This window comes from Lacerta agilis, chromosome 7 (assembly GCF_009819535.1).
Source record: "Lacerta agilis isolate rLacAgi1 chromosome 7, rLacAgi1.pri, whole genome shotgun sequence".
NCBI classification, from domain to species: domain Eukaryota; kingdom Metazoa; phylum Chordata; class Lepidosauria; order Squamata; family Lacertidae; genus Lacerta; species Lacerta agilis.
Window position 1 is genome coordinate 53,258,245 of NC_046318.1, and position 23,817 is coordinate 53,282,061.

The 23,817-nt window shown below is 41.2% G+C and overlaps 1 protein-coding gene and 3 non-coding genes across 6 annotated transcripts; 2 read left to right on the forward strand and 2 right to left on the reverse strand.

The window, feature by feature from the left end:
* The first annotated feature begins 1,071 nt into the window (after nt 1–1,071).
* Nucleotides 1,072–18,087, forward strand: DNAJC5B (DnaJ heat shock protein family (Hsp40) member C5 beta). 3 transcript variants are annotated; one of them, XM_033155315.1, is made up of 5 exons: nt 1,072–1,258; nt 5,561–5,691; nt 11,454–11,667; nt 13,878–14,049; nt 17,516–18,087. In XM_033155315.1, the coding sequence occupies exons 2-5, from the start codon at nt 5,585–5,587 to the stop codon at nt 17,608–17,610; spliced, it is 588 nt and encodes a 195-aa protein (XP_033011206.1). In that variant the 5' UTR covers nt 1,072–1,258; nt 5,561–5,584; the 3' UTR covers nt 17,611–18,087. The 3 variants fall into 3 exon arrangements, with proteins under 3 accessions (XP_033011206.1, XP_033011208.1, XP_033011205.1); XM_033155317.1 differs by lacking the exon at nt 1,072–1,258 and adding an exon at nt 4,053–4,164; XM_033155314.1 differs by lacking the exon at nt 1,072–1,258 and adding an exon at nt 4,790–4,891.
* Nucleotides 18,088–21,961: 3,874 nt separating this feature from the next.
* Nucleotides 21,962–22,052, reverse strand: TRNAY-GUA. The gene is given in 2 exon segments: nt 21,962–21,997; nt 22,016–22,052. It is a non-coding gene; the product is annotated as a tRNA-Tyr (tRNA).
* Nucleotides 22,053–22,464: 412 nt separating this feature from the next.
* TRNAR-ACG lies at nt 22,465–22,537 on the forward strand. Its single transcript has one exon. It is a non-coding gene; the product is annotated as a tRNA-Arg (tRNA).
* Nucleotides 22,538–23,473: 936 nt separating this feature from the next.
* TRNAR-ACG lies at nt 23,474–23,546 on the reverse strand. The gene has a single exon. It is a non-coding gene; the product is annotated as a tRNA-Arg (tRNA).
* Nucleotides 23,547–23,817: the final 271 nt, after the last annotated feature.

Genomic DNA, 23,817 nt, shown 5'->3' on the forward strand with positions numbered 1-23,817 from the left:
AAAAAGGAATTGAGTGACATACTGTAAGGCTGGAGCTTTCTTTTTTGCTTTCATTTCTGTGAAAGCAAATATCCAAATTAAATTCCCTGTACTGGTTAAATTGTTAGAGGCTATTCTTCCATCCCATCCCTTTCCCTAGAAAGCAACCAAACTGTAAGGTTCGGAGGTGGTTTCTCGTTGACAAAATGACCCATTTTGTCTTGAGCTGAACAAAAAGCATCTTACATTGCTAAATAGCTTTGCAATTGTGGCAATGCATATTCCAGGGATGGGGGACCTCCATATGTTGTTGGACTCCAGCTCTCATAATCCCTGAGCAATTTGGCATGCTGTCTGATGCTGATGAGAACTGGAGTTGAACAACATCTAGAGGGCTACAGGTTCGTCGTCCCCAAGGAGAGAACTAACAATGGCCAGTGGTTAAAGTGCTAGTGTTGAAATCTACTTGGCAATCGTATCATCTAGCCCTAGATATAGGGTGTGGTTATCTAGTAGAGAGGGAAAGGCATTGTATGTGTTATCAACAGAAGTGTTTCCTCTATATTACAAATTCATAGATTCCAGGAATGAGTTTTTGGGGGAAACCATTACTCAGATTATGCTCCAATAATGATTCGTATTCTATTTCATTGCAGCAGACTTCAAACACATCTTCCTTTGTGGAACAGAAACTATTGTTAATTTAATTCAGTATCTCCCTGGTCTTCTGGGAAGAAATTAAAAGTTTCCAATTAATTTTCTCATGCTTTTTGGTCAAAAAAGAGGACTCTAGTGCCTTTGGAAGCTGTGGACATGCTACCAGGTGCAAGTTTAATTTTAAATAAGCTCAGCAAGTGTATTAGAGGCAGACAAAACAGAGTGAAGGATGAAACCTAATCAAACTGGGATGTGCTGCACTTTTTGGCGTCATTGGCTATCATGCTATAGCAACCTTTATACTCATTAATGTTTTATTCATTCTTTCATGGGCCTTCAGAAGGGATAGCCAATGGGCTCCTAGAGTAACAAAAAGTAACCAGACCCCATTGACCTGTTTAACCCCATATGTGAAGGAAGGAAGGGAGAAAAACAGCACCCTTTCTAGAGAAAAGTGGTTCAGCTAGAGAAGGATTTTCCCCTTTGCTCTTGTCTTGCTTTTCTTTCCTTCTTTTTATTTGTATTAATAAGAATGTTTGTAAAAAGGCATTAACTTGCTAAGGTAATGTAGCAAGTTCTGATGAAGCATCCATACGTATACAGGACTCTATTTTAGAAACAGGTATGTTTTTTGTACTTCTAGTCCTTAATTTAAAATGTAATAAATTTGGACTAAAGTGACAGTGATGTGTGTAACTGGTCATGTAGATGTTACCTTTGTGTTTCTTTTTAAATTATTTGTGCAGAGTATACTCAACAAAAAATGATCAGAATAGGATGGTTATGTTTTTAATCTGTACGAATAGGGCCTAACATTATTTAGGTTTGATCCTTTTCTGTATTAAAATGTAGAATAATGGATGTGGCCATTTACTGTGCTGGGCATTTCTCTTGCAACTGTTTTAAAGCTGAGATCCAATGCACATTTACTTGGAGATAAGCGTCATTGAACTTAGTGTGACTTGCTTCTGAGAAAATGTGCAAAGGATCAGACTATGTGAGTATATAACACTGGATCTAGTCAACCTAAAGCCAAGAACCTTTAACTATATGTTTAGTTCCTGCTGAAATTTGAACTTGAGATTTCAATATTTATTTTGGCTGGATTGCGACCTCAAATTCTTGCTTTTACTCTTCTGAATAATTTGCATTAGTGTAGATAGCTAAACAATCTTTCTGTAAGTAGATAAATGGGTTAACCAATTCTGCACATAGGTTGCTTAAACCAAAATAAAATTGTGTGAGATTGGTGCTGTGAAGCTCAATCCTGTATAAATTTGATCATACATAAGTTCCACTGTATTCAACAAACCTTTAACCACATTAGTGTGCAGCATAACAGCATGAACCTATGCATGCTTACTCAAATATAAATATCACTGAGTTTAATGATGTCTCCTCTAAAGCAAGCAATCCATTGCACACTTATCTGGGAATAAGCCGAAATAGCTAAAATACAATTTACGTCTGATGCACAGAATTGTACTGTAGATGGTGCAGCCTTCAGAAGAACATACAGCAAGTCTGCAAAATGGGTGACCTACCAAGGAAAGTGGAGCCCACCAACCTGGTGCTTGACAAAAAGTGTGTATAGGATTGTAGCTTTAGTGCCATGCAACACAATCCTCTGCCTGTTTATACTCAGAAGCAAATCCTATTGTATCCCTGGTAGTTGTGTTTAGGATTGCAACTGTAATTACCTGTCTATCGTGCTTATAGTAGCATGTCATTTCCTACTAGCTGCAGAAATTTGAATTCCACTTTAAAGATAGTAAAAATTAGCATTATGTAAGAGCATATACTGTAGAATTGCATTTTAAATACAAATATAGGGAGTTTCATGCAGACATGGTCTCTTGTCTTATTGCAGATGCTGTTCTCGTCTGTTTTGCTGGGTGCAACACTAGTCCCCTTGAAACTGTCATGTTAAACAAGTTGCAGACATATAATTCTTACTTAATAACATGTGATGCACCCAGCAACTTAATTATTAAGAGACCTGAAATGACCCCCTCAGGCCCTACAGGAAAATGCTACTGACATTCTTTTAATTTAATAGGCATGATCTCTTGTGAAAGTTTTTTCCTTTGGGTAAATAATATATCAGTAAGCCACAAGTGTACACGAGAGAGACATTGCACATACTTTTGTAAATCAAGAAAATCTTTAATAAACATATTTTAAAAAAAGAAGCCACAAGTGTTATCCATTAATATGTTTATTTCAATAATGCAGAAAGATGAGATGAATTATGAAATAACATTTTATTTCCTAGTAGAAATGAAATTGTTGTTCTTAAAATTATTAGTTTAGTGTGATCCTTGTGTAAAATTTGTTGGTTTGTGGGGAAGGCAGATAGCATATGACCATGGTTTATTATCTGTATGCAATAAGGAAATGTCATCATTACAATCTGAATCTCTAGCAAAATAGGGCCAAGTAAATAATGTATGAATTGGTGCAGGATTCTATTTCTAGATGATCAGTTAAGAAGAAGAAAAAGGCTAAGCACCAGTTTTATTTGAAATGGAGTACAGTGCTTAGCACAGGTTGATTTCCATGTGGAAAAGAAAGTAGAATATGCTAATTTATTGTGTTAGTCCAAACAGAATCAAATGAAACGAATGAGTCAATCCCAGGCTCTGTAGCAGTTTTTCTTAGGATTGCATCCTAGGATTCCAAACCAGTGTGATGCTACAATGAATGGCCTTGCACTGGCACCATAAGCAGGTTGCAGTATACACCACTGCTGTGCTAGCTTTTGTTCCCAACACCCAATGAGCTACAACTATACTGCATAAGAGCCTTTGTGCTACACTGGTAGGCGCTGAGATGCAGGAAAAGGGTATGATCTGCTCTTACTCTGTGAGGAAGCTGGTACAACTGCATCTGAATTGACTGTCAGCACCACCTCCAGCTTTTGGCAGTCTTTGGCCAAAATGTCCTCAGTAGGGTTTTCCTCCTACTTCTCACCATAGATGTTTCTTACTTGCTCATCCCCTCTGGGTCAGAGTGAGAGACAAGGAAAGAAACAGGCCACAATGTTGAATAGGAGAGGCAGGTTTAGGGTCTCTTGTTAGTGGGCTTCCTGCTGGGTTATAGCCTTCAACAACAAGACCAACCCACCCATGAAACGGGTTGAAGCAGCCACCTCAGGTGACAGAAGCCCCCAAGGAAGTGCCCCTGTAGGTGCCCCCATCTCCTCCACTGCTGGTAGAGAAGTTGTGTGGGCATCTGTGCCAATTTCCAGCAAGATCTCACCAGAAATCGGTGCCAATGTGGGCGCCACTTCTCTGCCAGTGGAGATGGGTGGTATGGAGACAGTGCTGGCAGGTTGAGTCTTGACACTGGCCTTGTCAGGTAGCAGCAATGAGGCTTCCCTTTCAGACAGGGAAAATCACATACATCTGCCTCCCTTACAGAATGCTAATTTAGCAGTAGCAGAGAGAGGCCCTGTTCCCACCGTTCTGCATAGCTGGTTCAGTATGGGTTGACCTTGAGGTACATTTTAACAGTTTGGAGGTTCAGGTGAGAGAAGGACCTGCTCTCTCATGTCCATATGCCCCTACCAGGGCCGACTTAGAACCATTTTGCCACTTGAGGCAACACAGAAAATGGCACCCCCACTGCCTTGAGGTGACTGGAGGCAGCCTGGGGAAGCCACAGTGGGTGGCAGGGTCAGCGAAGGAGGAGGCAGTGGCAGGCAACAAGCACAGGAGGCAGCAAGCAGTGTGCTCCTCGGCAGGAGGGAGGTTGATCTGCCACCCATCCCAGCTTCTAGTATTTGTGCAACGTGAAATTAAATACACAGGTATTATTCTTCAAATTTCTGGTGCGAAACAAACCTGCTCCCTCCATACAGTCTATTGCTTTGCCCTCCCCCAGAAAAAAATTATATGCATGCCCATGCACATGATAAAGTTTTATACCACATGGTTGCTTGCTAATCAGTATTAATGCAAACATGGTGAGTACGTTTTATGTCACAAGTTCCCTCACATGACCAATGTGGTAAGGGTTCGGTCATGCTACTAACTGATAAATTTGTTGCCTGTTGTAATCTGTGGAATGTGTTATTGAGTGGGGAAGGTATTCCCTCCCACCAACCCAAACTACAGAGTTTCATGGCTAGAGTGGCCTTTTAAGAAATGGCTTGTCTTCCCTCTTTTCCACCATGGTTTTCTGATCTTCAGATTTCACTTTCACATTTTGTTTGTGCATTTTGAAACATTCAAATATCTGAAGCTTTTATGAGGTATTTTAAAATATTAGATGAAATTTTAGTGTGCTTGATGGTATGTCTCTTAGTGAGAAACAATAGACGTTTCTTTGAAGTACTGTCCTGTGTGCCTTGTGCGATAAGGTGGCTGGGCCAAGCATGTGTATAAATTGTCAATATTTACTTTAAAGTGTAATGTGATGTGATAATTACATAGATAGCAATCACAATGTAGGTAACTAAAGCAATAAAACAAAACAAAAATGTTGACTTTACATCTCAAAATCATTAGGGGACTTTGCAGGCTTGTATTCAACGGTTAATAAAAACACTAGAAATGAGAACAGAATAACAATCCACTTCCCTAAACAAGGAACCAGGAAGTAGTGTTAAAACACTGAAGTAATGCATGGAGGGATAGGTAGGACTAGCATCTTCATTGTACAGCGACAGAAATAGTCACAAACTGGGTGTGGAGCAGCAGCAACCACACAATAGTTCAGTAGGCTACCAGGCAAAATTCTCTCTATTAAAGCACTTTAGTACACATTTAGAAAATGGGCAGCTCCCCACATGGTGAATTGGTTGGCTATGTTCATTCACTGTGGAGTGTGAAAAACCATACACAGGGTATTGGTGCATTTTTAATTTTCATATTTCTCTTGAGAAACATTATCCCTGTGGGTATTCTTTCTTGCACATTAGATTTCCTGGAAATGCTTTAATAAGATGGCTGAACAAAGGCAGCGTGCTTTATCTACATCGGGACAAGCACTCTATGAACTTCTGGGTCTTGAGAAGGGGGCATCCCATGAAGAAATCAAGAAATGTTACAGGTATTTATAAAACTTCTAGCATAACCTGATAGTCATTTCACCACCTTCCCCCCTCAACACACACATATTCACACATGTGTATGCAATCAAATGCCAACAGTGCCCTTCAGCTCTCTATATTGGACAAACAGGCCAAACCCTACGCCAAAGGATAAATGGACATAAATCTGATATCAGGAATCACAAGACAGAGAAACCAGTAGGAGAACACTTCAATCTCCCAGGACATTCTATAAAAGATTTCAAAGTAGCTGTCTTAATACAAAGAAATTTCAGAAATAGACTGGAAAGAGAAGTGGCTGAATTGCAACTAATCACCAAACTTAGAACCACGGAGAAACCTGGTCTGAACAAAGACATTGGATTCTTATCTCATTATACTTAACAAAGCTATCTTTAGCCATCTCACCCCTTGCCTTTCCCTACAAGACTTATTGAAGCCGTTAAGAGTCGTCAACAGGTTTTCCACACCTATCAGCTGATCACCCATTCCCACCACCCTCTGAGTAATACCCCTCCCCACTCCCTCACTATATTTAAGGATCTGGTGACTTCTGTTTCAGTGTATCTGAAGAAGTGTGCATGCACACGAAAGCTCATACCAAGAACAAACTCAGTTGGTCTCTAAGGTGTTACTGGAAAGAATTTTCTATGCTTAAATTAGGTTTTTTTTTCTACCTCTGATGCAACTTCTACTACACTGTAAAAACAGCTGAGCATTTTCCAGCCCTCACCCACAACAGATATTCACTGTGACCTCTACAGCTCTTTCACACACACACAAATCTTGCAAACAATGTGAACAATTAACTTACCACTGTTAAGAGAAGGGTGATTATTGGTAACATTTGCTAGGTTGCTTAATGGCACCACTGCAATAAAAGATATAAATGAAATAAAGGCACAGCATCAACACAAGTGCTTAAAAACAATAGTTTCCTAACACATATATAAGCCATGCTTAATTGCAGCTTCTGGATTTGTTACTTCCACTCACAACAAGGGAGAAGTGAAACAAAAGCAATTGGACAGTGTACAAAATAAACCATGTTAGGTCAGTAAGATTATAGTGGCACATGAACATGGCTCCTTATGTGTGTAGCAGGGGTAGCTAATGTGCCCTTCAGTTATTGTTGGGCTATGATTCCCATCACTATTGCCTATGCTGGTCAAGGCAAATGGGAGTTGTAGTCAAAAACATCTGGAGGGCACTGTGTTATAATAATAATAATTATTATTATTATTTATTATTTATACCCCTCCCATCTGGCTGGGTTTCCCCAGCCACTCTGGGCGGCTTCCAACTGAACACCAATAACAATAATAAAAAAACAACAACATAAAAACTTCCCTAAACAGGGCTGCCTTCAGATGACTTCTAAAAGTGAGATAGTTGTTTATTTCTTTGATATCTGAAGGGAGGGTGTTCCACAGGGTTGGCGCCACTACTGAGAAGGCCCTCTGCCTGATTCCCTGTAGCGTCACTTGTCGCAGTGAGGGAACTGCCAGAAGGCCATCAGAGCTGGACCTCAGTGTCTGGGCCGGACGATGGGGGTGGAGACACACTTCTTCAGGTATATTGGGCTGAGGCCATTTAGGGCTTTAAAGGTTAGCACCAACACTTTGAATTGTGCTCTGAAATGTACTGGGAGCCAATGTAGGTCTTTCAGGACTGGTGTTATATGGTCTCAGTGGCCACTTCCAGTCACCAATCTAGCTGCCACATTCTGGATTACTTGCAGTTTCCAGGTCATCTTCAAAGGTGGCCCCACGTAGAGCGCATTGCAGTAGTCCAAGCAGGAGATAACCAGAGCATGTACCACTCTGGTGAGACAGTCTGCGGGCAAGTAGGGTCTCAGCCGGCGTACCAGATGGAGCTGGTAGAGCTCTGCCCTGGACACAGAATTAACCTGCGTGTTGGCTACTCCTGGTGTACAGCATTGCAACCCTTCCAACCTTTGACACTTACATAAGACATAGCCTGTCACTATGGCCAACCTTTTTAAATAAAACAGCAGGAGGTGTGTTTTCTTTCTGCTTCTTCTGTGAATTGCTGCACTCTTGTTCCTTGAGCAGATTTGTAAAAACTTTGTTCTCCGGTAGTAAAATATCCTGAAGGCTTTCCTTCTACAGTTACACATATAGGTAACCACATGGGTAACCATATTTGTGGACTCCTACTGTTTAGTCTTGGTGTTGTTTTCACATTGGAGGGGCACAAAGTTTCTCTAATCCCTAAAGGAGAGAGTTGTCATGGAAGAATGCAAAGTGAATTGAATTTTATTTTGTGTTGTACATGAATAGTGATGATTTACATAGCAATCTATGGTAAAACTAACAGTGGTGTTTTATCCATCTTTATTAGCAATTACAGGTAAAAACAAAGGCTGCTTCTGAATAAAGTGGAAATGTCAAAGGGATTCACACTTAATGGAATAGTTGTAAATACTTGCAAGACAAAATGATGAGTCAGACACTTGGATTTCATTTAATTGATCCTTTAACTTATGCTAATTTGATTCATGAATCTAAAAACCTGCTGCTGAACTAACCAGTTGGCAATGCACTATAATAATTCTATAATACCTGACTTCAAATTTCCTATTGTTATTAGTTAGCTTGGTTCTTGCCAGAACAAAGCCACCTATGTTATTTACGGTAAATGTCAAAACCATGGTGCTCTTCCAAAAGAAGAGTTAGCATTATTTTTCAGTGACAAACTTTGTTTAATAGGTTACTGTAGATAGCTGGGGCACATTGATATATCTGCAAGATCACCTTCTCCTATACAGTATATACTTCTCCAATCATGTGAGGTGGGTGACAGCTACTGTAGGAAAGGGCTTTCTAGGTGTTGGTGCCCTGATTATGGGGCAACCTCTTCAGAGAGGTTCACTTGGTACCATATTTATGGTCTTTTCTGCATCACTTACAGTATTTCAGGACACGGGTGGCACTGTGGGTTAAACAACAGAGCCTAGGGCTTTTCGATCAGAAGGTCGCCAGTTCGAATCCCCGCGACGGGGTGAGCCCCCATTGCTCGGTCCCAGTTCCTGCCAACCTAGCAGTTTGAAAGCATGTCAAAGTGCAAGTAAATAAATAGGTACCGCTCCGGCAGGAAGGTAAACGGCATTTCTGTGCGCTGCTCTGGTTCGCCGGAAGCAGCTTGTCATGCTGGCCACATGACCCGGAAGCTGTACGCCGGCTCCCTCGGCCAATAAAGCGAGATGAGCACCGCAACCCCTGAGTCGTCCACGACTGGACCTCATGGTCAGAGGTCCCTTTACCTTTACAGTATTTCACAACAGGGATGATGATGGTGTCATCTTTTGGAGGACTATTTGCCAGTCTTTCACATGCCAAATAAATAAGGTTTTCTCAAAGAGAACCCTAATAAATAAAGAAGAAAGAGGTTAAAGCAGCGCATGCTGCCACTTTCATTGTGAAATTTTTTGAAATCCTTTTATTATGATCAAAATGTTGCAAAACAGTGAGGAAACTTTTGAGTTCCCAAAATGTTTTCATCAGACTGGATGTTAAGGAAAGTGGAAGCAGGGAGTAAAAAAAACAAACTGGCTTGGGACTGAAGTCATATGATGTGTATTGGTCAAAAAATAATTTTTCTTGTATAGTCTTTGAAAGGGCATGGCTAAGGAGGCTTTCATGTAGAGTACCTGCACTGCAGAATTTACCACAACACCCACTACTGCAGATTTAAAAAAAAAATTCACCATAGCCTTTTAAAGCCATTTATCTTTTTAAAAATATAACCTCAATTTATGATTTATGTTTGATTCTATATCTGTGCTATTAACTGTTTACTACCTTTTCTGCCAGAAAGAATACATTTTCATGCTGCTTTTATTGCATTTTTAATATTGTTGATTGCAGAAAAAGTGACCTAAAGTAATATCTGAACTCAGCTCTCACATTTTAATTCTAAATAGGTGTACTTGGAAGTAAATCCTAATGGGTTGCAGCCAATGAAGCTATTGCACCCACAGAATGGTTTCCACTCCTTCAGTGGAACTTCTCCTTCCTTCTCCTCCCCATGGGCGTAGCCAGGATTTTTGTTAGTGGAGCAGGCTTTTGTGTGTGGGGGGGAGAACCTCAGAGTAATATTGATTTGTATTGATTGGAGGGGCAGCTGCCCCTCCCCTGGCTATGCCCATGAGACTCCCTCTCCCAAATATATTGTAGGACAGGGGTAGGCAACCTAACGCCCGTGGGCCGGATGCGGCCCAATCGCTTTCTCAATCTGGCCCACGGACGGTCTGGGAATCAGCATGTTTTTACATGAGTAGAATGTGTCCTTTTATTTAAAAAGCATCTCTGGGTTATTTCTGGGGCATAGAAAATCGTTCATCCCCCTCCCCAATATAGTCCAGCCCACCACATGGTCTGAGGGACGGTAGACCAGCCCACGGCTGAAAAAGGTTGCTGACCCCTGTTGTAGGAGTTCTTTCAACCATTCAGAAATCCCACATCATCTTTATGGTCCTGTGTCCCACATCATCTTTATGGTCCTTAGACTCTTCACCAGGGTTAACAGATTAAAACAAGGGGCACTATCTAGAATAAAGGCCATATGTTTTATGGAATTAGACGTAGCTCAGTGGAATGGATCAACACATCCTCACTGAATGGCTGAATAATTTTTCCCTATTCAAGGCTAGTTGTATTTTTTTGTGGGACCTACACCCCAGAGTATCCATGGGCCCCTTTAATCATGACACCATTCCTCTCTCCCCTTGCTTGCTGACATAAGAAGTAGAGCCTGCACAACCACCAGGGACTTAATTTCTGCTATGCGGGTTGGGGGGGGGAGATCAGGCCAGTGTCTCAGGTCAGTTCTGGACCCTCTGCAGGGCTGAGGATGCCTGAACATACAAGTCCTGCTGCTCATATTTTCTTCCATCCAAGGGCTTACTTGGCAGGTGTGTCCTGATAGGATGAAGTTCCTGAAAGTGTGTATGTGGCTGATCTGTCTGGTTTCCTGGCAGGTCTTTGTGTACTTCATGCTTAAAAACAAACTACATTCTGGGTTTTGGGTGAGTTGGGGTGTGGGTGTCTCACAAGAACAAGGATCTGAGAAGTCAATCACTTCTACTGCCACTAGAGGGCACCTTCTAATTATCAAAAGGTAGATTAGCCTTCCAAAATGTTTTTTTTAATGTCAACAGTACAACAAATCTTATATAAGAAGCTTCTTTTGTTTGTTCATAATGGGCTCCAATGATCTCTATATCCTGGTGCCACATGCAGGATCTTTCTTTCCCATTGAATTCTGGCACGAGTTGTCAGAAATGTCCAAATGCCTTTGGAACAGTCAAATGCATGCATGCATTCCAACATTACCAATACGAGCATTTTGCAGATATTCACAATGTCTTCTGGTCAATTCTTCACTCATATTACTGAAATCTCTTTCCTAACATGTGCCACTTATCCTCTAAGGATTTTAAGACTTCATTTAGACTAGCAATCTACCATTATCTGTTCATATGTGAATAACAGTTTTGACATAGTCGAGCTGCTTGGATCCGTGCCTAAAAAGTGCGGGTCAAGTGGCAAAGCGCTCAGATCCATGCTTTCTAGCACCGGAGAAGCAGAAGTGTGGATGAGCCCTTAATCTAGAATATGTAGTATTCATGTCCTGCTCAGGAAAGAAATTTGCTTCCAAGTTTCTAATGTAATCTTTTTATCTCCATCTTTTCTTGCTGTTCATCAATGTTTTCTTTATCATTTCTTGCCTATTTAAGGAAGTTGGCCCTGAAATATCATCCTGACAAGAACCCCGATAACCCAGAGGCTGCAGAGAAGTTTAAAGAAATCAATAATGCTCATGCTATACTAACTGACGGCTCCAAAAGAAACATATATGACCAATATGGATCATTAGGGCTTTACATCGCTGAACAATTTGGTGAAGAAAACGTCAATACATACTTCATGCTTTCAAGTTGGTGGGCAAAGGTTAGTACTTGAATGCAAAGGTGGTTCATCTTTGCTCAGAGTATTGACTCAGAAACACAGAACCTTTGGTTTTGTTTGGTCTATTCTTCCTGTTGCAGCTTTCACAGAACCCAACAAGCTTTTCAGAGTTCTAGTAGGTAAGTCAGCCTAAAACAGGTTTCAGTATCGGGCTTAGTTGAAATGGCTGGTGCATCTCAAATGTTTCAACAAGTATTATAAAAGTATAATGAAGCACGCTTTCAGGAAAGTGCTTATTAAAGGATGTTTCCTTGTCCCTTTCATTTACTAATTAAATATGCTACATGCCACTTTTATCGCCTCAAGACATTAATTATATCTGAAGCTGGAGCTCCAGGTTAATTTTGACTTTCTTTTCAGTAATGACTAAATGAAAATGACTCATAGCTCAAAGTGAAAAGTCCTCTTGGTGTGACAACCAGCTAATAAGTTATTGCAGTACAAACTTAGCCCTATTCTAGGCTATATATGGCATAGATTATGTGGAAGCAATAGTAATACATAACACCATGTACGATTATGGCACACCTTGGGTGCCTTGTGAAAGGCCTGGAAATAGGAAGTTGAAGATGTGGGGAGCAAGAGGAACAGAACGGTACAAGCTGAACTAAGGGAAATGAATCTTGCATCTTGGATGACATCAAAGGCCTTACTCATTTGGTTTGTTATGTAATTGTAAGAATTTGGCATTTGTGGGTGTACGTATCACAAACATTAGCATTTGAATTAGGGTATGACCAAACGCATTAGGCCTAAGGCATGAAAAAAATGTGCCAGATCTCACACCTAATGTGTTATTCTTGCAGCTATTTCTAGTTACAAAGTCTTTGGGCCAGAAAAAAAATGTTAATTTAAATAGAACATAAGACACATGAGACTTGCCATTTTGCAGAAGAATGAGTTTTCAAATGAATATTATGTCATACATTTATTTTTACTTCCATGAGCTATCCTCACACTTTGGTTTTACCAGATTACTCTCATGAGGGGATTCCACCTTATGGGTCTCCCAGTCTTTTATAGCCACATGATTGGTAGCTATTTGCATATGCAACTTTCCCCACCATTGAGAAGTGGTCATAGCGAGATTTACTGAATTTCTGCCTACTATTCAGCTAATAAAAATATAAAGTCTTTAAAAGGCATCAGTTCTAAATATAATCAGTTCCAGAACTGTCACAGCTGACACTTCTTTCTATTAGCACAAAAGGATTCACTTCTCCCTATTTCCATTCTGGGTATTTGTTGTTTAATATGGGTAGTATTCAGACAAGGAGAGTAGACCCATTGAAATTAATGGGCAGAACTTAGTCATGTTCATAAATTTCAGTGGGTCTTCTCTGAGTAAACCTAAGTTGAATAATACCTTAATGGGCCAGATTCAGCTACCCTGGTCTGCTAGCATGAGCCAGCAGAGGGACTCCTGCTAGAAAAACATGGCTCCACCCCCCACCCCCCATCCACTCTGAAGTATTGGGATAACCTGCAGAACAGCACATGGGAGGAGAGATTGTTCCATCAAGCAAGCAGAAATGCTTGCACTTATAGAACAATCTCCTTAACACTACGTTGAATTCCACCTTGTATCTTTATTCATAAATGTGGTTTTTTTAATTAAAAAAAACTTGTACATAAATAATAAAGCAATAATAAACCATTGTGGTTGTTTTCTCCATAGCTCCATGAGATCCTGCCATGTGGGGCTAAAATTTCATCTAGTCTAGCATTTCATTTTCCACAGTAAAGACAGGTGTTTAGCCAAAAAGAAGCATAAAAAGCAGCTTTCAAATAACATAAGTATCCAAGCGAGTCATCAGTTTACATGCCTAGGTTAGAGTCCAGTGTATCTTGTCTTGTTTTATCCTCGTTTGGGACACATGCACTTGTCTTAGTCAATTGGCCAAAATCAATTCAATTGGCGAAAACCTTTTTTTTAATGACCTACTAACTCTATATTCAAATATGTCACAAATTACTGACATAAATATGTGTAGAGGGCATGGTCAAGGGCTTCATCAGTCTAGGGCCTAGTCATTAGTACCTTCTGTGGACTTATTTACAAGGCTACTCTAGACCAAACACCGGGCATTTGCACAAGACAGGTGAACAACCATGTGGAAACAGTTGTGGGCATTAGGCTCCCATTCCTATGTCTGAACATATTTCCCTTTCTCTTTTCCGCTTCCTCTAAGGGCCTGTTTGCAATCTGTGGCCTTTTGACCGGCTGTTACTTTTGCTGTTGCTTGTGCTGCTGTTTCAACTGCTGCTGTGGAAAGTGCAAGCCTAAGGCACCAGAAGAAGATCAAGAATTCTGCTTGTCTCCAGAGGATCTAGAAGAGCAAATTAAGACAGACATGGAAAGAGGTGCTTATTATTGTGGGGATGTAGATATACTATTTAACAACAACAACAACAAAAACACTGTTATTTCTCAAATACATACCCTGGGGTTTCACTCCAGCTGTTTAGCTTTGGTGGTGTTAATTTGAGAAAGGATACTAACTTGAAGTGTTAATTGAATTCCTCTCAACCTGCTGTACAGGTTACTTTAGGTGCTCAGTGGCGTGTGGCTGCTTGTTAATGTCACTGTTAATCTCTGTGGGTGTTTGTCCCTTTTCAAACTAAATATCTTTAGGATGTTAATTTCTACAGGCATAGGTTGCAGGACTGCCTTTGGGACTTTTTTTGCTACAACCTGGTATGACCTTTTTTCTTAAGAGAGTTCTGTGCCTTGGATGGTAAGAAGCAAAAGTTCAGCAGGTACAGCTCCCCTACTCATGCTCGAAAAGCTGTACCTGTGGAATTTATTCTCCTCGTGCACTTACAAAACACATGATGTTTCTGACAGGCAAAAAGCTGAATACAGACTCTGATTTTCTCAATGTTTGGAAGCAAGGAGCTTTGCTGTAATGTATTGCTGTGGGGAGGCTGCTGAATTACAAGGGAAACACTCACCCACCCCTGTTTGAGATGACATTTAACACTGCTCATTTTTAGTGCCTTTGTCTTACCAATAAGAGTGCTATAAAATGAATGCATAGAACCTGTTAGTTTCTAAAGTTCACGGAATTTATTTATTTTTAAGAATTGCTTTTGCTAGCTAAGAGGCAAATTGGATATTATAAGGGAAACATGTGGGGCGATGAGTTCTCAAATAATTATTTCTCTTATAATACTAATATGCATGCTGAGGAAAGGTCATGTGTGAGGAAACTCCGCAGGTAGGACCTATAGGATTGTATTTAATGTTGTACACACATAGTTCTGCTGATGGAACAGGACTTCTGTTTCCTCTCTTCCCCCTATGTGCCCTCAAAACTCTGTTGGAGGGTCCCCAGGGCCGGCGCGTCCATTTAGGCGAACTAGGCAGTTGCCTAGGGCGCCAAAATGGAGGGGGCGCTGGCCAGCCTGTCCCCCCCACCCCCCGCCACTGGGGGAAGTCCGGAGGAGGCGGGCGGCGGCGGCAGCGAGCCGGACACACAAGTGATCAGCCCTCCCTCCCTCCGCCCTCTCCGGCAATTATCATTATCTGCTGCAAAGAGTTGGATGATGGTGCATTGTCTGAACGCAGCCTGAAATCTATCAGTGTGATTCCCAGCGCAGCATTTTCAAAAGGCTGGTTGTTTGTTGGGAGGCGAACCCCTCCACCTCCAGGTCACTGCCTGTTCAAGGAGCTGGGACTGGTGGTAGCTTGGAGTCTAAGCCATGCAGGCTCACCAGCCCTCGTCCAAGCCCGGGGGGGGGGGGGGCGCCAGAAGGTGATCTCGCCTAGGGTGCAAAAAACCCTAGCACCGACCCTGAGGGTCCCCCAACCCCCTGGAGCTTATTTTGTGGTTACGCTGGAGGTGCTGAAGTGGACAGGAGAGGAAGAAACTGTTGTGCCAGTGGAGCTGTAATGTTGGATATTGACCATATGCTTCCCCCTCAGGTGTCTCCTGTGCAGTTTTTAAAACTATCCCCCCCACCCTGACAGGCTCTAAAAACAGACATGAACCTGGCTAGGGCAGAGAAGGCCATTTGCAGGAGAGCTTGCAGAAAATGTTACGCAACACTGCTGCCTGTCCCCTGCCGTACATGCCTCCTGGGTTCCCCATTATTTCAACAAACATGTTGGGACTACATTTTCACTAAGTCAGCATCATGTTTCTGTTTTCACCATTATTGCATTGTGACTTAGCAGTCATGTTGCTGAGGGGAGTGAGAGCTCTTCTAGATAGCTATCCTAAAGCTGTCTCTTTTGAACTGAAAAAATGCAAAACAACTTAAAATCTAGCACCTGCCTGGGATATTACATATTACAGGAAGAACAGGCTGAAAGAACCAGGCATAGTAAAAAAGAAAGAATGGGGCTGTGTGACAAAGATTCCCAAGGAGACTCTGAGCCTTTCATTTCTTCTGATAATATTGAAATGTATTTGCTGCAGCTTCACAACTACATGGGAGCTGCCCTTTCTGCATTTCAAGCAGCAGTTAAAAGCACAGAGACTTTTTCAATAAAAAAAGAAGTGGAAACATTAACAGAAGGCTGAATTAAATGACCACCAGAACTTTCACAGCATTGATTCTGAGATAATAAATTTGGAGAGGAGGGGGAAGACCCAAACGCAAACATATTCAGATCTCAGGCTATTTACATAAACATGATGGAAATTATAGTGTTTCTTATTCCAGGAAATCAGATTTGTCCACTCTTGTCTACATCTGAACATGTAATAGCAAATGATTCTGCTGTAAGGAAGGAGGTGTCATTTCAACTGAAACGGGAGTTGAAAGAAAATGAATTTTAACCAATACAGGCTGATGATGGCAGAAACAATGTACTTGATTGAAAATGGTGAACCCTTTGCAGGATGCTAAGAGATCTATCTCTTTACCATGGGATTTATTCCTGGGTGTGAGGACTGGCCATTGCCAATTTGCATCTATGTTTTATTCATTTATGCAGAATTACAATTGCCTAACACTGAAGCTGAGATAAAACAAAATGTAGACCAGGTGGCAATTTTAATTTGTGAGAAATTCAAACTTGAATGTACTCAGAATTCAAGTTCAAATCTTTCTGAAATCTCAAGGATGAATTCCTTTAGGATAGGTATGTTCTCTACCATGAGATTCAGAAGACAGCTGTGACATATGTGTGGTCATCAAACCTTGCCCATCCTGGCAAGACAGCCAGAGGGGGACTGGCCAAATGGGCAGAGAAGCTGATTAATGCTTCCTTGAGAGTGGGAACTGAGCACTCTAGTTTGAAAACTGCAGTCCTTCATCTTCAGCTAAAGAAGCCTCCTCAAGACCTTACTGTATTGTACAATTACCAGCCAGTATCCAATTTTCCAGTTTGGGGAAAAGGCGCTTGAATGTGCGTTGTGGTGACACAACGCCAAGATTTCCTGCATAAAAATGATTGTCTTGAACCATTTCAGTCTAGCTTCTGTCCTGGTTTTGACCGTGGAATAACCTTGATTTCCCTAGTGCCATGAAGTAGGGCCCTTCCAAACTGGTGTTTTATTGCAAGTGTATTCTGTAATATGTTTCTGACACATTAGTGCATTAGCAGTGGGTTTATCCTGCTTCAGTTTGTTCTACAATGCTGCGCCAATGCTATGGCATCATTGCTGTCCACTTTATTGTTGTCCCCTCACTTAATATAAGAATTTAAGCAACTTCTCACTCCTCTCCCAATGGGACTTTAAAACGACTAATCTTGGTTGACTTGTGCCTATATGTGATAGCTGTCATAGGTGGGCACATAGCCATTCCTGGCTGAAGGTCAAATTTCCATATCTTGGATCAGAGAGACTGCTAATGCTTGATTTCTCCTTTGTTTTAGATGGGGAAACTCCAATTCTGCTTCAGCCGACAAATGCAACTGAGAAAACCCAGCTTATTGGAGACAGTCGTCGCAGCTACCACACCGACTCATAAACTAGAAGCCACTGGAGTCTGACAGTCACCAAAGAAGTTATGGATTGTAAAGTACTGTTACAACATTTTCATATATGACACTAGGACTGCTGCACTCCTGTGCACACTTAGGTGGAAATAAATCCCACTGAAGTCAGTTGGGACCGGCTTCTGAGAGAACACGCATAGGATAACACAGTAAGAGCATATCTGAGCAAATCAGGTGTGTTTCTGTACATGTATGCAAGGAATATAAAGTGGGAAAGAACCATTTTTTAAAATGAATATGCGTGCTAGAGATATCAGAGATATAGAAAGCTGTTCTAGTGTCATGTGTGAAAATGTCCCTAGTCTTCTGCATAATTGCACCTGATTTGTGCTTTAAACAGAGGTGAGTTGGACATAGTTTCTTCTTTAATCCTAGGAGTGTTAGAACTTACAGCTTGTCCACACTTCCATTTGCCCTGCTGCTTTCCCTGGGAAAACAAACAAACAAACTAGAAGTGTAGACGAGCCCTTGGTAGACCTGTCTGATTCTTTCTGTAGTACAGGACTTCAACAATATGAGCCTTAGTGTACTCCCCCCCCCCCCAACCCTAAAATCTTTTCAGAGCCATGGTACATTTCCCCTCTTTCTTTTAGTTACTGGGAAGAGGAACCATTGTTCCATTTGGTGAATATATGTATGTGTAAAGCAAGATGCAAGGCTTAAATGATCTTCTCATCCATGGAGGGTCATTATATGATTCTATCAGCTCCTTAGAAGAAGGACTAGGCACCAATTCTAGTAATACATAAAACTGCTTTCAGGTCTGCTGGGGTTCAGTTCTAAGCAACAATTGACTTTATTTACTGTCCAGTTAGAGACTCCCAGTAGACACTGGCAACTGTAAATAGTTCAAAGATTGTTGTCTTTCTCTTCACCAGTTGAAAAGCCTGCTCCATATCCATGTTCTGGGCATGCATGGTCCATTGATGGATCAGCAGGCTACCTTTGAGCACAAGGCATCTTTACTGCAAAATAAATTGCAACTAGCAATCCATAGTTTTCAACCCTGTATTCACACTTGATGCATGCATGGCAAATGGGAAGTAACAGAAATTACATATACACAGCTGTGCTTACAAAAACATCCATGCAGCCCGATCCAAGGTGTGTTTACTTAGAAGTTGAATGGTAGTTACTCCCAGATAAGTGTATGTAAGTACACAGCCTGATCTTCCTATTGTGCATAATCTATCAATTTCCATTTATCATATGCATGTGAGCAGTCCCTGTCGTTTTGTTTTACCCAAGGACCTAATAGGTGATTAAGGGCTTCATGTGCCTTAAAGACCAAGAATCTCTATCTAGCCATTAGAATGTTATAACCTTCAGACAGCAAAAAGGACAAAAAAACCAAACCAAAACAAAACAAAACAAAACCAAGTTGCCCAGAGATAGTGAGAAACCTGATAAAGAGGCCACTCCTGGAGCATCCTACTCCTTAGGGAATGGGGTTGGACCAGCCCTGCTTCTATAACCTATATGTAAGAATGCAAACAAGCACTGTTCAACTGTGACCTGATAGCTGAGATTTATTTTGCAATAGAATAATATGTAGTTCAGTGTACATACAGATGTGTCAGTTGCGCTGGACTGCATGCATGGAAGAAGAGCATAGAAGCAAGTGTTTCAGTTGATGAATGCAGACACAATCATGGCTACAACCTTATGCACACTTACCTAAGAATTTACTTGTGAATTTACTGGCATCCAAGTAAAATGTGCACAGGATTAGGCTGGAAACTTGTTATTCATCTGAAGAATGGAAGGAAACCAGAGCAGCAAAAAAGCCAGAATACTACCTTGAGAACAAATATAGTGATAAGCGTGGAACCAATCAGTTGTTACAGTTGCAGTCTTATCGTTTGTAAGAGGTCAAGAATAGGATGCATTTTAGATATTCTAAACTCAGTATTTGATATGGTAGCTATTTGGCAACATCATTTATCATTCATCACATAGCTTGGCTTGTTTGTTAATCATCTGTGTTGATATGTTCACTATTTCAGAAGCACATCAAGTGACTAGTAACAAATGAACCTTGCATAACTGGAAATATAAAACAAGTCTCCATAACATCACTCTATACTTCTGAATTCGTTGCTGTACTCATTTCAGAATGTACTATGTACACTGATGTTGACTTTTGCTGTCCAATATATAACATGAACAATAAAGATGGTAAGAGTTACACATGCACCAACTGTTCTTTCCCCCTGATATGAAACATATTAAATATACTTATAAACTTGATTCTCTTCCTCTACCTATTTCAGAACATTATCTTGTTCATGTTAATGACACAATTTCTCCATGAGTTTCAAAGCGTTTTTGAGTTCTTTATGCTTTAGACTCTGTTCAGTTCTCTGCTGCTTTTGCACCGCTTCTCTCACAATCTATGATGTCTACTGCTGCCTCTTGTTATGCCCTTTCTCATTTTGACTCATGTGGCCTCATTTAATTTCATTTTCTTTGTTCTGCTGCTTCTCAGCCTTGGTTGTCTTCTTCCTTACATTATTTTTGTTCCTATGTTGGAGCCAGTCAAGACCTCTAGTGCAAATCTTATTTTTAATTTAAGTCAATTTTAAGTCTGCAGGCAAGGATAAATGGGGGGTGTCCCCCGCCCCAAACTCTATAGAGCCAAGCATATACTGTATTCGGTGCTTTACATAAGATACCGATTTGAAAAGAGGAATAACTGCCTAAAATATCCAAACTGCCAATTTTTAGAAGTTAGTTGCCACAGCAACTTGTAAAATAAGGTAACCATGTACAGCAATGAATTGCTCAAAATAGTTCCCAGTTTACAAACAGATGCAACCCTGTGCAAATTATGGCTGGTGAGTGGACAGTGGACTAGTGTTGTTGTTTAAGGGGCAGCTATAAATCACTCACCTATAACAATGAACTTCTGTATTATTGGGAAAAGCAATGGACAACTTCAGAGCTTAGCAGAGACCCAGGGGTTTCACATCTGGCTCAAACTGTATTCTCTCCTAAGGAACTTTTGTTTACGGTGCACCTTAGCTGCTTTCTCCCAAGGGCCAAACTAGACAAGTAGTTGCCCTTACATAGTCGGTTTTTAAAAATGGCTAGTGTGCTTGAGAAGCAGGCCAGATGGGAACCCTTTGCCCCTGCCATAGCCTTTGTTGGAACTGGACGCACACAACACACCTGCCATTCACAGTGGGAGGAACACTACCCAAGGGTGGCCACACCATGCTTAGCCTAGTCCTAAGGAAACCTTTTCCAACCTGGGAACTTCTAGACAATTTTGGACTACACTTCCCATCAGGCGCAGCCAACATTGTCAAGGATGATGGGAGCTGTAGTCCAAAATCTGTGGAGGACACCAGGTTTAGGAAAGGCTGACCCATGGCCTGAAACTCAGAAGAGCTTTTTAACTCTGCCATCACAAGTGCAAGCAATTGGGGCACACCTCTCCTCCATTTCCTTTCCACCCACATACATGGTCACATGAAGTTCATGAAAAGACTCATGAACCATATGAAATGAAAAATGTCCTTTAAAAATCATTTTTAAGGAAGCAGCAAAATACAGTGCCACATTTTTTTCCAGTGCCTGTAAAAGTATGCAATGAAAAACCCCGATCCAACTTTATTTGGTAAAATAAAAACCTTTCTGCCCCCAAGCCCCCTTGTGCTTGTTTTATAACTCTGTCCTAAAGATAAACCAGCTTGACCAGAAATTTGAGCCTCTGCAGCTGAAGCAGAAGCTCAGATCATATAGGTATTAATCATAGTCAGGGCCTAGTACCTCCACGACCGGAAAAAGTGAAAAGCCAAATAACAATGAACCTTAGCGATGGGGCGCAGGGTGCAATAAAATAAAATAAAATTCCACAAGCCACCTACTTGAACTTTTAGTTTATTTAAATAAATCGTTTTGGATTGGTGTTTTCATTTACACCACGTGGTTAACTGGGAGAGGGTGCATATGTGCTGGGACGAACCTGGAGTCCATATGTGGAAATTGTTGTTTCCACCTGCCACCTGTAAGCTCAGCGCTGAGGCAATCTGTTCTCTGCACAGGCTCAGAGGCACCATTGCTCACTACTGTTTCTCATACTCCGGGGCCTAGCTCTGCTTCAACTTAAACGTCGTTGTCAAGCGAGATCAATTTAAGATCCAATGCACTGAAAAAACACGGCGATCATTGCTGACGCTAACGCTATTTTCCTCCCCCAAAACATACCCGTAAATCCGGCTTCGCGAATGACCTCTTCCGAAATGGAGGAGCCATTGCATTTTGTTACAAAGCAGTTACAGTATTCTGTGCGGGGGCGAGAGGGAAAAATAACACGCCTCCTTCGAGCCGGAATCGAACCAGCGACCTAAGGATTTCAGTAGCCGAGTGCTCCTACAGTCCTCCGCTCTACCAGCTGAGCTATCGAAGGGACTTGGCGAGCAGCTTGTCAGGGAAGCTAAAGATTGCGTGCTAAAGTGGCTCGCTGTAAACCGAAGTTACGGCTGCATGTAGGAAGCGCGAGGTGGCGCTGGAAGTCGCAGGCGTGCACGAGTTGCAAAGGCTGGCGTTACTCGCGGGTTTTGAATGTGTTTCCCTGGCATCGTGCACTTTAAACTCCTAAGTGCTACCTACTGTTGTAGAGAGGGGTGGATCCTTGTGCAGATAGGGAAAGAGGAACTAGCCTATTATTACCCTGGGTGTACACAGGGAGTTAACAAACTGGGGATGAAACGTGGACCGGAATATGCTGAGAACCAGATCGTGGATGCAAAATAGAGGAATTATTTGTCCCGTTTAAGTTTATATGCTTGGCATTGTTTACAAAGCCCCTCTTATGAGTTGGGCCAGTGGCGCAATGGATAACGCGTCTGACTACGGATCAGAAGATTGTAGGTTCGACTCCTGCCTGGCTCGGTGGTGGTTTATTTTGCGGCAACATCGAATGTATTTTAAGATGTTATAAAATACTGTACAGTACAGTACAGTATAGGAAGGGAAAAGCCAGAGTTTGGTAGGCTGACTTGCACACTGGTAGGCTGTCTTGTGCACTGAAGAAGTGTGTATGCACACGAAAGCTCATACCAAGAACAAATTTAGTTGGTCTCTAAATGCTACTGGAAGGAAACTTTTTTATTTTTTATTTTGTTTTGACGCCTGCAGACCAACACGGCTACCTACCTGTAACTGTTGCCAAAACCTGTTCTCCATCCCCTGAACAATCTTCTCCTCTCTAGATAAACGTGGATCTGAAGCGAGAATACCACAAGATGGTAACTCAGTACATGATGCTCTTGATGCCAAAGAAGATGTAAATAATGAATTATAATAAAATGATCGCTAATACAATTTCGAAATTACTATAAGGGCAACATGGTTGCAAAAATTGCATATTAACAAACAGCTTCAACCCTGACTTTAATTCATACAATAAAAGCCAGGGGATTTCAGAAATGTAAGGTATACAGGAACAATGGGTATATTTTAGTATACATAGTAGCACATCAAAATGTAGGCAATTGTTTATAACAGCGCCTGAGCAGTAAGTTCTGTTGAAACTGGGTAAAACGCGGATCTAAACGGATCCTCATGGATCCTCCACTTTTTAAAAAATAACCCCAACAAATCCAGTGTCAAATCACACCTAGAAGCTAGTTCTGTTTAAGGACTAACAGAGCAATCTAATGAGAAGTATGGCCCGTTGAATTCAGTGCATTTTATTCCCAGATAAACGTGTTTAAGATTTCTGAAGCAACCCCGATTAAACTCAATAAATCTGCAACCTAAGAATTTTTAACAAGGTGTAAACATTTCAATGTTAAATTTAGAAAACAACATTAAAATGGACCACTGCGAGCCAGGCAGGAGTCGAACCTACAATCTTCTGATCCGTAGTCAGACGCGTTATCCATTGCGCCACTGGCCCCTTACTTGGGTGGTCTGTTTGCAAAAAACATAAACCAGAATTTAGAGAATGTTAGCTGGATAACAGTGTTTTGGAAATCATGAACCAGCAAGGGTGACATTCTTTACTTTGAGTGTATCTGAAGAAGGGTGACATTCTTTACTTTGAGTGTATCTGAAGAAGTGTGCATGCACACGAAAGCTCATACCAACAACAAACTTAGTTGGTCTCTAAGGTGCTACTGGAAAGAAATTTTTATTCTTTACTTTGCAATGCATATGCACTTACACAT